This window comes from Dendrobates tinctorius, unplaced genomic scaffold (genome assembly GCF_039654945.1).
Source record: "Dendrobates tinctorius isolate UK_male_01 unplaced genomic scaffold, ASM3965494v1 ptg000512l, whole genome shotgun sequence".
Classification (NCBI taxonomy): domain Eukaryota; kingdom Metazoa; phylum Chordata; class Amphibia; order Anura; family Dendrobatidae; genus Dendrobates; species Dendrobates tinctorius.
The window spans coordinates 719,820-733,982 of record NW_027362171.1 but is presented as its reverse complement, the minus strand read 5'-3'; the positions used below and the strand labels follow the sequence as shown (position 1 = coordinate 733,982).

Below are 14,163 nucleotides of genomic sequence, written 5' to 3'. Positions count from 1 at the left end.
CACCACTTAGCTTTCTCTGTGCTAATGCTCCCGGCACAGAGTCCAGCATCCGAATGGAGCCTTCCTCCTGAATAGCTGCCACCAAGCTCTGTCAGAGCTGCAAAGAAATCCCTTCTGTGACTCCTTCCACACCAGGACTCAGATTGAGCTGTAAGGAACTCTCTCCAGCTCCTTCCTCCACCAAGGTTGGTTGCAAATGAACAACTATCACCAACAGTGATTGAAAGCACCTGATACTCTTTTATAGAGCATCACACCTGCATTATAATTAAAGTGCACATGAACATAAAGAAACTAAAGTGTGATACCAGGCACCACCACCAGTGTAACTTAGACCAAACAACACCACGCGTAATGACCCTAATGGCCACCGGGGGGCAATCAACCCACTTTGGCACAAAGCCAAAGGAAAAAAAGTTCAATTTATCCATTTACTCTGTCAGATCAAGCTCAGATCATGACAGGGTGCACCTTACGAAGACTGGAAAACATGTATTTGGAAGTTGCCTTGCTACACTCTTCAGGAGAGTTATAAACTAGAACAATGTGGGAAGGGAAGCAAAAGGTCAGAAAAAGCCATACACCTGACAAATGCTATTAAGAATTCTGCTATTAGAAGTGGGAGGAAAGAACAAAGACCAAAAAATCTGAATAATAAAAATATTGGAGAAAGAGAAACCAATCACAAACTAAAATGTTTCTATACTAATGCACAAAGCATGGGCAACAAACAAGGAAAACTGGAACTACTAACGCAGGAAAAGAAATATGATGTCACATGATTGGAATACAAGGCTAGAAGGATACAACTTATTTGCAAGAAACAGACTTGATAAACGAGGAGGGGGTGTCACATTGTATGTTAGAAACGCATATATCTGCACAGAGATTGAAGCTTCAGAGACTGGGAGTTCTGTGGAAACTGTTTGGGTAAGAATACAAGGACAGAACAATGGAAAGGACACCATTGTAGGCATTTACTACAGGCCGCCTGTGCAAACTGAAGATATGGATGAACTCTTCATGCATCAAATGACCAAGTTCAATGACCAAAAAATATGACATAGTGGTCATGGGAGATTTCAACTATCCAGACATTTGTTGGGAATCTCGCTCAGGCAAAACTAACAGGTCAAGGAAATTCTTATCCTCTCTTGCTGATAACTTTATCTTCCAAAAGGTAGGGGAGGAAACAAGGGGAACTGCTACCTTGGATCTAATCATTATAAACAGGGAGGAAATGGTTGAGGAGGTAAAAGTGGCTGAGACCCTAGGAGGTAGCGACCATGCTATTTTACAATTTTGGATAACTAGAGGAGGAAGACTTGTGAAGACTCAAACGTCAAGGCTAGATTTCAGAAAGGCAGATTTTAAGGGATTCAGAAAAAGAATTGGAGGAATCCAATGGCTGGATATCCTTAAAGACAAAAATGTCCAGGAAGAATGGGAAATCTTGAAAAATGAAATTATCAAAGCACAATTGTCAACAATTCCGAAAAGAGGGAAGAATAGGAAGCATTTAAGGAAACCAGGATGGATGAACACAGAACTTAAACACATGCTAAAAAGGAAGAAAGAAATGTTTATAAAATGGAAAGAGGGATGCATATCTAAAGAAGAATATATTGCTGTCTGCAGAACCTGCAGGGCAAGTGTCAGATTATCTAAAGCTGACAATGAATTGAGGCTTGCAAAAGACATCAAAAGCAATAATAAAGGATTTCGAGCATATGTCAAAAGTAAAAGAAACGTCAAAGATGCTATAGGATTTTTACAGGATGAAAATGATGAAATGGTAAGACAGGATGTTGAGAAGGCTGAACTTTTAAATTCCTATTTTGCATCTGTTTTCTCTCAGAAAGGAAATGTAACATCAACTGCTCTTCACTGTCCTGTTAAGGGAATAGAAGAATCCAGGATATCTATAAACAGAAAGCTAGTGAGGGAACACTTAGCTAACCTAAATGAATTCCAGTCTCCAGGTCCAGATGAATTACACCCCAGAGTAGTGAAGGAGGTAGCAGAAGAAAGTTTTGAACCCCTCTCCATGATCTTTGAAAATTTGTGGAGAACAGGAAAAGTCCCAGAAGACTGGAGAAGAGCAAATGTTGTTCCTATCTTCAAAAAGGGGAAGAAGGTGGACCCAGGCAACTATAGGCCGGTGAGTCTGACTTCTATACCAGGAAAGATCTTTGAACAAATTATTAAACAACATGTATGTCAGTACCTGGATAAGAATGAAGTGATTAAACAGAGTCAGCATGGGTTTGTAACTAATGAATCATGTCAGACTAACTTAATTTGCTTCTATGACAGAGTCACTGATTGGGTGGATCAGGGAAATGCTGTTGATATAGTATATCTTGACTTCAGCAAATCATTTGACAAAGTATCTCACACAATCCTTATTGAAAAAATGACCAGGTATGGAATGGATAAGGCAACTGTTAGGTGGATTCATAGCTGGCTTAGTGATCAGACCCAAAGAGTGGTCGTAAATGGCTGCACATCCAGTTGGAAGCATGTCTCAAGTGGGGTACCACAGTGCTCTGTCCTGGGTCCTGTATTGTTCAACATCTTTATCAACTATTTAGATGAAGGAATTGAGGGTAAACTGATTAAATTTGTTGATGACACAAAGCTAGGAGGGATAGCTAATACTAGGGAAGAGAGAGAGAGAATTCAGAAAGATATAAATAAACTGGAGCAGTGGGCAGCAACTAATATAATGCTTTTTAACAGGGAAAAATGCAAAGTACAACATCTGGGCATTAAAAATGAAAAAGAATATACAGAATTGGAGGAATAGGGCTAAGCAACAGCACATGTGAAAAAGACTTGGGTGTTATGAATGAGTCACCGGAGGAGGAAAAAACAAAAATACAAGCTAAGTCCAGAAAACCGGAGAGATTGGTAGCTAGCGGATTGCAGACCCCTGATCCTATTCACAACAACTAACAGTAGCCGTGGGGTGTTCCTACGGTGGTCCTAGACACCTCGTTCACAGCTGGAGAACTAAATAAACCTAAAGAAAGAAAGGGGAAATCTAAACTGACCTCAGTGATCCGCTCCCCCGTGCACCAACCTCAATGATCTGCTCCCCCATGCACCGACCTCAGTGATCCACTCTCCCGTGCACCAACCTCAGTGACCCGCTCCCCCGTGCACCAACATCAGTGATCCGCTCCCCCGTGCACCGACTTCAGTGACCCACTCCCCCATGCACCAACCTCAGTGATGCGCTCCCCTGTGCACCGACCTTCAACAAACCCTCCTGTGTTATGAATGAGTCACCGGAGGAGGAAAAAAACAAAAATGCAAGCTAAGTCCACAAAACCGGAGAGGTTGGTAGCTAGCGGATTGCAGACCCCTGATCCTATTCATAACAACTAACAGTAGCCGTGGGGTGTTCCTACGGTGGTCCTAGACACCTCGTCCATAGCCGGAGAACTAAATAAACCTAAAGAAAGAAAGGGGAAATCTAAACTGCCCCAGAGCAGACCCAAAAGCAATAGACAGCCCCCAACATGTATTGACGATGAAAATAGATGAAAACACAAACACAGACAGAAAGACAGGCTGAGCAAACGATGGGGCCCACACTAACTAGACAGGACAGGAAAGAAAAGCAACTGTCTGCAATCACGCAAAAACCCTGCCAAAAATAATGTCGAACACATCTGATAGAAAAGGCCCTGAAGTCACTAGACTTCAAAATCACTATAACAGCACTCAGGTATATTCTGAAAACAGAGCAAAGAGATCAACTGATCAGAGACAAAAATGGAGTTCAGCCAGTCCCAACCAGGGCTGGCTGAACACAAACACTAAGTAAACCAGACAAAATCTCATGGAAAAATAGCAGAGCAAAAACTTAGTTTTAGTAGACAGGACTAAACTGGAGGCCAGAGCTCAGAGCAGAGAGGATCACCAGCAACCCAGCAGGGCGTCGGCGGCCTTATATCCACTCAGAGATTCCGGATGTCCAATCACACTCCACCTGTTCAGATGACAGGTTTTTCCCATCCAAATCAATTTCACTACCTCCTTTCACCAGCAGAGGGAGTTCATCAGACATCAAAGGTGAAGGAGAAAATGAGCTCATAACACTTGGATATACTAATAGATTACAGACTGAACATGAGTCGACAGTGTGATGCAGCAGCAAAAAATGTAAATGCAATTCTAAGATGTATTAACAGAAGCATACAGTCTAGATCACGTGAAGTCATTATTGCCTTCGACCTCATCTGGAATACTGTGTCCAGTTTTGGGCGCCACATTTTAAAAAAGACAACAAACTGGAGCAAGTTCAGAAAAGAGCAACCAGAATGGTGACCGGTCTGCAAACCCTGTCTTATATGATTCTATGATTACAAGCCAGTCCCCTGATGATTATGAATGAAACGCGTTGGGACACCACCTGAGTTAGAGTGCAGGGCATGTTTAGCACAGGGATAGTTGTGGACTGCCCATGTCAGTGTGGGAGTCTGAGGAATGGGCCATTGTTAGCCCCATAGGGACAGACAGGATATTGTCCGTTCCACAAATTGACTGAGGATCAATCTACAACACAAGATTTACTACTCCCCCTCCATACGGTCATCTGATTGGGTGAGAATGTTCCATTTATTTTCTTCTCACAATTGTTTTCTCTATATTTGACCATTACTGGCAGTGACATCATGCTGCCACATATGTTATACTCCTCTGATTCCATGCAGCCAGGATTATACTGCCGGTATTTGGTGACTAGGCGCAATCTATCGGAGCACAGGTTTTTCCCTCATGACAGTATTTCTTGTATTCATATAGATTCTGATCCTGGCTACTGCAGGTTGAATCCTTTTTATCCTGGGTTGGGGTTTTTCCCGCAGTTGTTGTCTCATTGACCATAATCTACCGTGAATAAAACCCCACCTTTTTGCACATTAATAGGTGGCACTTATTGTTTCTACATTTTAATAGGTACATTAATAGCGCCATAGCTTGCCGAATAAGCAGGGACCTGATCACATTCACTCATCTCCACTCTATCCCTATTCCCATCACTTGGGCTCCTACATTCTCCATCTTGCTTTTATCTTTATTTTCTGTTTTTTTGGGGTTTGATTTTCATTTTGGATTTGTTCTGTCAGACTAAAACAGAAATACAGGTAATGAATTACAAAGTAAGAAAATTATGTAGATAAATTCAGTATGTAAAATATATTATGCAGAATTCATATTGATGGTTAGGGGAATGACAGAGGCCGTGTATGATCACATCTGTAATATAACGCTTCTCACCTCTGCGTGTTTCCATGTTATAGACTGGGTGCTCATGTAAAGCTCTTGGCCACTGACCGCCCATGGTGTAAAATGTCCTACTTCAATATTTTGTGCAGCCTTATGACCGGTATTATAAGTAAATCTCCAGTTTGTTATCATATATGAATGTTCGGCTTCCCCTTGTTCATTAAAGTAATTTATAGGCTTCGCTGTATCCGGTGAATTCTTCGTCATTTGGATGAAGCGCTGTAACTTCCGTGTGTATTGTAGAAATCCCGGTGTGGAATTTTCTTGATATTTGTCTTCTATGAATAAGAACATTTCATGTAGAGCTTTAGCCAGAACTTCTACTGCGTAATATAATCTCGGAGAAAACCCTGATGAGAGGTAATTCCTCATACTTGGCACAGTAAACTCAAACGATCCATTATCATAGTTCTCATAGTTCTCTGTCCACTCGACTGTAATGAAGGAATCTTTATCTCCATCATCTAATATAGAATCTATTGTTTTCCAAAAGTCCTCATCTTTGGTTATAATGGAAATTTTCCTGTAGTTTTTCACAAAGTCTTCCACACCAGGAAAAGGTTGTGATGAAATGTCCACTGCTAGACTTCCGTTCAATAATGGAAAGTCTTCATCTATGATGACGTAATTGGAGACCCAGAATGGTGGAAAGATGAAAGTTTTGTCAATAAACAGAGAAGCTAAATCCTTTATTATATTAACTTCATAAGAGTAGGTCCCACAAATGATAATGATACTGACTTCTGGATGCTTAGAAGCAGCTGAAATACCATTCAAATCTTTATTGCCTTTAAGTTTCATGGTGAAGGCCACACAGATCCCATGTTCTCTCATGAGTTTTGTTAGTATCTGCAGTTCATTCTCTCCATTATCATCATCTGATACTAAAATCCCAACCCAGGTCCAGCCAAAATGCTTCAGCAATTTGGTGATTACCATATAGTGGATGTGGTGATTTTGGACTGTACTGAAAACATGTGGATAGAGGCGTCTGTCAGATAATGAGCGATCGGTGGCTCCATAACTGATCTGCAAAACACAAAAAACATTTTGGGGACGACTGATTAATGTGCTGGAAAAACACCTTCATAAGCCGCAATATTTTTAAGCAAAAAGGCAATTTGTAGCGATGATCGAATTGTGAAATATTCCAATTTGGAAATATTGTAACAAATAATTTCTAATATTAGGGTATTCGTACCAAATGAATCCAATACAAGTCATTGAAAAGCCCATTATTTTTCTGCTGGACCCAACAAACAGGTCTGGGGTCCTGAGAAAAAAGCTGAAATGGATGGAAAGAGCGAAAACTAAATGGGAGCAGCATGGAGACGATGCCGCAGGCCTTTCTGACTCACATATGGGATCTGGGAATAACGTCAGACTATTCAGCCGGTTTAATGGATTTTAAACAAGACCTACCAAACCAAAAGTATTTTTTAAAGGAAAAAAATGCTAAGAAACAATATTTCATTCACATTTACATGTTTATAGTGCAAAATAAAAAAAAAAATATATACATATATATCTCTTCTTTTGCACATGTTCACACGGAGCATTTTGTCTTTATTTTTTAATTTAACATACAGTATGTGAGGGCTCTCACTCCTACATTTGGGAGGACCCTCCTTCATGCCAGATACTTAGCAATAAAGTGGATTACATATTCCCCATCCATATACAATGCCAGATAAAACATGCCCATTTGAATTTCGGGCTTTGCCTGCCACCACCACCATGTCCACCGCCATGTAATTATGCGGCGCTCACTGACAATTAGCAGAGCGCCAGTTGGTGCAGTGAAACATGAGTTTGGTAAAGTCCCTCAGGTGGCCCTGTATCATACATTTGGGAGATTTCTTACTCCTACATTCAGGAGGTCCCTCCCTTATGCCAAATAGTGACCAGATAGCAGAATCCATATTCCACATCACTTTACAATGCCAGATAAAAGCCAGTTTGAATTTTGGCCTTCACCCACCACCACCATGTCCCCCACCATGTCATTATGCGGCGCTCACTGACAAATAGCAGAGGGTCACCATGTGTTGTGAAACCTGCGTTTTGTGAGCTCCACAGCACATTTTGGCTCCCGGATCCCAATGGAGCCGCTGTCATAGCGGGTGAAGCCGCTGTAAGGTGAATATAATACAGGAGTTGGGGAGTTGTGTGATCAATGTCAGGAAATTGGATTCTACCAGACACCAAAAGCATTAGAATTAAATTCTGAATCCAGTGTAACAAGCGAGGGCCGGTATTGTGCTCAGTCTGTCAGGCCTGAGACCCATGTCAGGAACATGGACAAGCCTCATGTTACTTGGAAGCAGCCTCCTCAAGGGAGAGAGCCAGGAGAGCCATTGACCAATCTGCACAAGACCAAGCACTTCTTCTGGAAACTTCCCAGCCAGGCAGAATGTATATGTTTCATGGTACTGAGTAACAATGGAGTAATTCCAGGATATGTCCCAGAGAGTGATGAGGTCTGTGGAGTGTATTACTCAGGTGACAGGCCGTGCTGCAGAGCTCAGGTAAAGGCCTTAGCGTGGCAATGACCAAGGTCCAATATGTGTAAGGCTGCGGCCTGAATAGGTCTGTGGAGCGTATTAACCCAGTCTCTTAGATGTGGTTAAAATGTACAGAAACGTCAATACCCCACCACCATTTTATGTAAGGATCCACATTTATAAAATGTAAGGGAAATGATAGTTTAATAAAGAGACACAAGTCTCATTTAGATGCCTGGGAAAGTCAGCAATGGTCTTTGTCCAGCACCGGACAATGTAAAGTGCTAATGAATATGTATGCCCTATCTAACTAACAAATTATGAAGAGACATATATGCTGACAAGGGACAACTGATCAGCTGCTCTGGGACAATGAACTGGACTCTTCCTGGGGGAACTGTTTAGCACTTGCGATTAATATTATGGGTAAGCTCATTTGATGGTTTTTGATGATTGTGTCTGCACTATGCACTTTATGCTCACTATATGCACTTTTCCTTAGCCATTGCTTAAATTATATGACCTAGATGGGTGGAGCTATAACTGTTGACATAGTTCCAATTACCTTGTAGTCTTCCCCTAACAGCTATCCTCTGGGGGGGTTTGTAGTGGAATCTTGCCTTGTGGTATTTATTGCCTGTTATACATGTTAAATTTAATGAATAAAAATTGTTGATTATTTCTAAATATTGAAGTCAGCACTCCAATTCTTTTGTTATTCACTATTGTGGAGTTTCTTCTTATGATAATTTTGTAATAATTATCTAATATACAGCTATGAGATTTGCTAATCTATGTTTGGCTGTTTTGTTTGTCTGTGTGTATCAGCTAACGATAATAAAAAAGTATAATAATAGAATATATAGAAATTGAGAGAAGAAATTTGACCATAGCACAATGTACAAAGGTTTCCAAAAAGGGCTCTGTATCTTACACGCTGAAGAGAACATGATGGGGACCTCACAATACATTTTGCAGTTATTACAATAGGTAGAAATAGGGAGAACAAGTTTCACCATTTCTCAATGTGCAAAGGTTTAAAAAACTAGCCAAGGGGTCTCTCTCAGACCAGCTGAAAGACGCCGCGATGGGGACATCACAATACACAGCAGTTATTACAAGAGGTAGAGATAGAGAGTAGTGATGAGTAGAGATGAGCGACTTTGACTTTTTTCGGGTCAAGTCGGGTTTCATGAAATCTGACTTTCTCAAAAGTCGGGTCGAACGAAATCGGCCGATTTTTGTGAAAAGTCGAAGGCCGACTGAAACACGAAATCCAATGTAAGTCAATGGGAAAGAAAATGTCGGCAGTGAGTGGAGGACAGAAAACACACCTACAGTGCCCATTTTAATGCCAAAAACATCAATTCTTATTCCTTAAGCTTGTCAACCTTAATTTACTTTATAATAATAGTTAGGCATTGAAAACTGGGGATTATTTGGCTAAAGTTGTAGGGGGGTAGTGCTGGCTCCAGATTTTCGTAGGCCCAGGGCCATAGAGTGTCACTGGGCTCCTTTAACACGTGACACAGTTCATGATCATTTGACACGGCAGAGAAATAGCGGTATAGTACAATGAAAAATACTTCACTTCTTACATCTCATGACTGATATCCATTTTAAATTCTCCAATAGCTTCAAAAACAGACAGTATATTTCTCCATACAGTATTATGGCCACCACATAGTGCGCTATACAGAGTAATGAGGCCCATATATTTCTCCAATACAGAATCATTGGTCCCATATAATGTTCGATACAGTATATGATGAGCTCCACATAATGCTACAGTATATGTTGGTCCCCATGGATGAAGCTCCACTATCCTATGGGCCCAAATAATGCTCCATATATAATGGGCCCCATTTCTAATGCTCCAGTGTATAATGGGCCCTGTAAATGCAGCTCCAGTGACTGATGTCCACCTTTGGAATGCTCCAGTGTATGGTGGGCCCCAGATATCATTCTCCAGAGTATCGTGCTCCCCAAAAATTGTTCCCAACCTTTAAAACGATTAAATAAGTCTCCTCACTAGGGAATCCCTGTACTAGTCTGGACTCCTCGTCGTCCCCATCTTCCCTCTCTCTGCACTTGGACTGTTTAGGCAGAGGGAGTACAGACGTGAGGTCATCGCGCTCTCTGACCAGAATGTCACTGTCAGGAAACGAGGAAGACGTCACGGCGGAGGAGCAAGGAGAGGTAAGAATTTCAACTTTGTAAGTGCTGCAATCCTTACCAAGCTGGGGGGGCCCACTCGTTAGTGACGGCACTGGCACAGGGCCCCTCATGGTACGGCGGTGTGTCTGACGGCGTGTGTCTGATGGTGGGTGGGCCCTCTCCCACCCTCCCACCGGCAGAGACACTTTTGCGTACTATGAGGGGTCCTGTGCCAGTGCCGTCACCAATGAGTATGCCCCCTCACCTGCTCAATGAACCTGCACTTTCATCTGCACCTTCCTCTTTGTCACCGTGAAAGGTGGTATAGTATGTGGGAAGGGGAACCTGAGTTTCATCAGGGTCATATTCTGGCTGTGTAGAGTGCGAGGGGAATGTAGTGGTCTGGGTCAATGTACCGGCAGAATCATCTAGCATTGGCTGGGCATCTGTGCACTTGTGGCGCCCTAAGGAGTACGTTCGCCACAGTGGCATTACCTTCCTCCTAGGGAGTGTGATGTCATGTTTGTGAGCAACGAAGGATCTCTCTAGCAGGTAAACCGATCGGGCGGCGTTATTCCCACGAGTCACGACCCTCCAAACAGCGTCCATGAAGGCAAAGTGTTTGGTTTCCGGGGCCAGTATGGTTGCAAAGCTGAACCTTAAAGGCATGTCCAGAAGGGCAGCACCAGGAGTGAAGCCTGTGGCTTAATTGGACTCAACACAGGCAACCTCAACCATCCAGCCACAGAAAAGATGCACACATTGCAACCTTAATTTCGTTAACGAACGAGACTCCGTCATGCCCCCGCGGTCCGCATCCAGCTTACTAGAGGGACACGCGAGACTCTGGCACGCGAGATCGGCCAATAACAGGTCTGTCATGCCATTACATGTCCGTGGCTGCATGCACACTACACTGAAAGTACCAGCGTGTGTCGCTTACAGGTGCAGATAACCCGCTGAACACCGTTAGTGATGGGAATCTGGGATTCCTATTCTTCTCCGCGAACGAGGACTTCCCAGTAAGCACAGGTCAAGCGGAATACCAGAAAAAAGGAAAAAATTAAGTGTCCAAACCACAGGTGTTGTAGCTTGCTTAACAGCTGGGCTCTTCTGCTGAGTAGCACACAGTTCTTACCTAAACAGGCGGCATAGCTTGGTTAACGGGTGGCCAACTCTGCTGAGTAGCATACATTTACTAGGCCCAAAGTATTAAGCGGTGTAAATGCATTAAAAAACTGGTTCTTTAATAAATAGGCGGCATAGCTTGGTTCACGAGTGGCCAACTCTGCTGAGTAGCAGACACAGTTACTAGGCTCAAAGTATTAAGTGGTGTAAATGCAGTCAAAAACTGGTTCTTTAATAAACAGGCGGCATAGCTCGGTTCACGGGTGGGCTCCTCTGCTGAGTAGCAGACACATTTAGTAGGCCCAAAAGGATTTTCATGACAATATGCGCTAAAAAATTATTAGAAGCACACATGGTGTAGCTCCTTCACAGGTGTACTACACCGCTGGCTACCAGACACAGCTACTATGCCGTGAAACTGTCTATTATCTTTGAAAACCATTATTAATGTGAAAATAAAGTGACGCTTTTGCTTAACGAAACTTTCTCGAACGGAAACTCAAACATTCGAATTTTAATCAAAGTATTATAGTTCGATGAACGGATCTAACACCGCCCAAAACAGCTAGAATTTGAACTTGGCTAACAGTTCCACTCAAACACCACTCATCTGTAATCAAGAGGCAGACTCAGATGGTCTCAGGCACAGTATGGATTCGACAAGATTGCAGAAAGTTGAGAAAAAGTACAGTATCACCTGATTAAAGGTATATATAGCATAGTTTACACATTAAAAATCTATGTCTATAGATCAGGAGGCAGATTCAGACGGTCTCAGGCCCAGTATGGATTCGACCAGATTGTACAAAGTAAAGAAAGGGTACAGTATCACTGGATAGCAGGTATATATAGAATAGTTTAAACATTTAAAATCTCCTTGTTCTCAGTATGGATTAGACAACAATCTAAAAAGTAGAAAAAAAGAAATGTATTTGAAGCGTACACCAGTATACACTTTTGGTGGTATTTTTAAATCTTCATATTTCTGTCTCAGTAAGACAGTCCAGACTCTCCGCAACAGGAAATGAGATGCATAAAAGTACAGACATAAAGTCTAGTGATTGCAGAAATGTAGGAATTGCTAATCACGGGAAGAACTCCCAGGAGAATTATCACAGGTGATGCTGACCCTCAATTACTTTGTGTGTGGAGACAGCGAAAACAGTTCTTTGTGAAGAAAGGGTTGCTGTGTCACAGTACCGTTGATGCCATCACCGTTACTCATCTTCAACAAATTTTGATCACAGGGAAAAATGTAGACATGGTCCTCACTGCCTATCATGATCTCTCATGTAACTTTGGAGTGCAAAGACAGAAGCCACAGGCTGTAGGTGATTCTATTGGATTGGCATGAGAGGACACATTTAAAAACGTCCTTTGTGGTATATCTCATTAAATGTCCTTGTGGGCTACTCTATGTAGGAGAAACCACACAGCCCATCAGGGACCGGATTTCCAAACACAAATCCACAATAAGGTGTAAAAACTTACTTCTGCCTATTCCATTCCACTTTATCACAGCAGGCCACAACATTGCCCAGTTAAAATTTCAAGTAATAGAGCAGGTCCATACACCACGCAGGGGAGGTAATCGCATTTTATTACTTAAAAGAAGAGAAGCGTTTTGGATTCATGAATTGAATACATTAGCACCTAAGGGGTTAAATAAAGAGTATGATGTGCAATCCTTTCTATCATCATAGATATTAATCTCATTAAGTGGCTGTCTATTGTGATGTTTATTTTATTTTATCCATGGTATGCATTGAGATTGTGACACAGCTTATAATATACATCATACTAATATTATCAATCTTCATTACAGAATCCTCGGAATTGAACTCACTCCCAGTAAAACATGGAATCACAATAATCACCTTCCCACTTGATCAGCACAATGATAGAGAGCCTTTATTCCGCTGCACTAAGTCACCGCCTGATACATCAGCACGCTAAGTATAGCAGAGCCTATGTTGATAATCTATGATTGACGGACATTGAACACGGCCCTTGTCTACGTCCTTCCTGCCTGTGGAACACACTAGACGGCATGGCTGGACCGCACGCTAAGGCACTTCCGCCCTAGCACTTCCGGTTAGCGGTGATTATCACCATGTATATAACACGGTCCGTGCGCACTCCCCACACCACGGGAGACAAGCGGTGGAAACCACGGCCAGACTAGTTACCGTTCCACGTTATCACCAACGGTAAGATACCTTTCTGCTGCTACTAACTTCTGGATCAGCAGCATGGCACAAATAGTTCACTCTAGTACCTCTTATTTTCAGGCTCTTGTTAAGGAGACAAATTAACCCTCCATGCTCTAGCATTATTCCTTATGGTATGTAGCACCTCTTTGATATTATGGGCACATGGTGACTGTGGTATGGGCATCCATAATAAACAACTACTAAATAATATCTTTTCTCTATAGAACAGGTTGCCCTCTATACAAGTGCAATCAGTACATTATATAGGTATGTGCGTATCTATAATCTTGAGTCCTCAGGGTGTCAGTGATTATCAAATCTTGTATCACAATTTTGCTATAAGCTGTTATTGGTATACGGCATAACTTTAAATTTCTGCATCTACTTGTACCCAAGATTATCCATTTTGTATATACTTTGTTTAATTTATTTTGAAATTTTGTAAAATCTTGTAATTTTTTATTTTCAGTACATTGACGAAGGTCATTGTGACCGAAACGTTTACTGTATGTACTGTATCTTATTAAAACACTCCCTTTTTCACTTGCAATCATTCACGTGTGTGCCAAGTTCTTCTATACTAGTATACGGATTGGGATCCTACTTGTGCACCACCACTCTTGAAGTTGTGCCAAAACGTCTCTATATATTACATTTAAAAATGTGCGCAGGAATGTCACACGTCTGTGAGTAGGAAAACCGTGAAAGCTGATGATAAACCACCACTGCATCTCATTGTGAGTCGACGTCCATAAGAAATGGAAGCCATTGATCATCTGAGGCTAGAGCCCGGCCAGCAGGACAGGGCATAGCTATGTCTTAACCATCATCTATCAGTTCACCAAATTTGTAGTGGCAGTCCC

The 14,163-nt window shown here is 42.0% G+C and overlaps 1 protein-coding gene across 1 annotated transcript in view; it reads right to left on the bottom strand.

The window, feature by feature from the left end:
• Positions 1-14,163, bottom strand: part of LOC141078145 (vomeronasal type-2 receptor 26-like) — a 234,185-nt gene that overhangs the window by 127,486 nt on the left and 92,536 nt on the right. Inside the window, exon 3 of the mRNA XM_073564975.1 lies at positions 5,290-6,327. Coding sequence (XP_073421076.1) covers positions 5,290-6,327 — 1,038 coding nt within the window. The remainder of the gene's footprint in view (positions 1-5,289; positions 6,328-14,163) is intronic.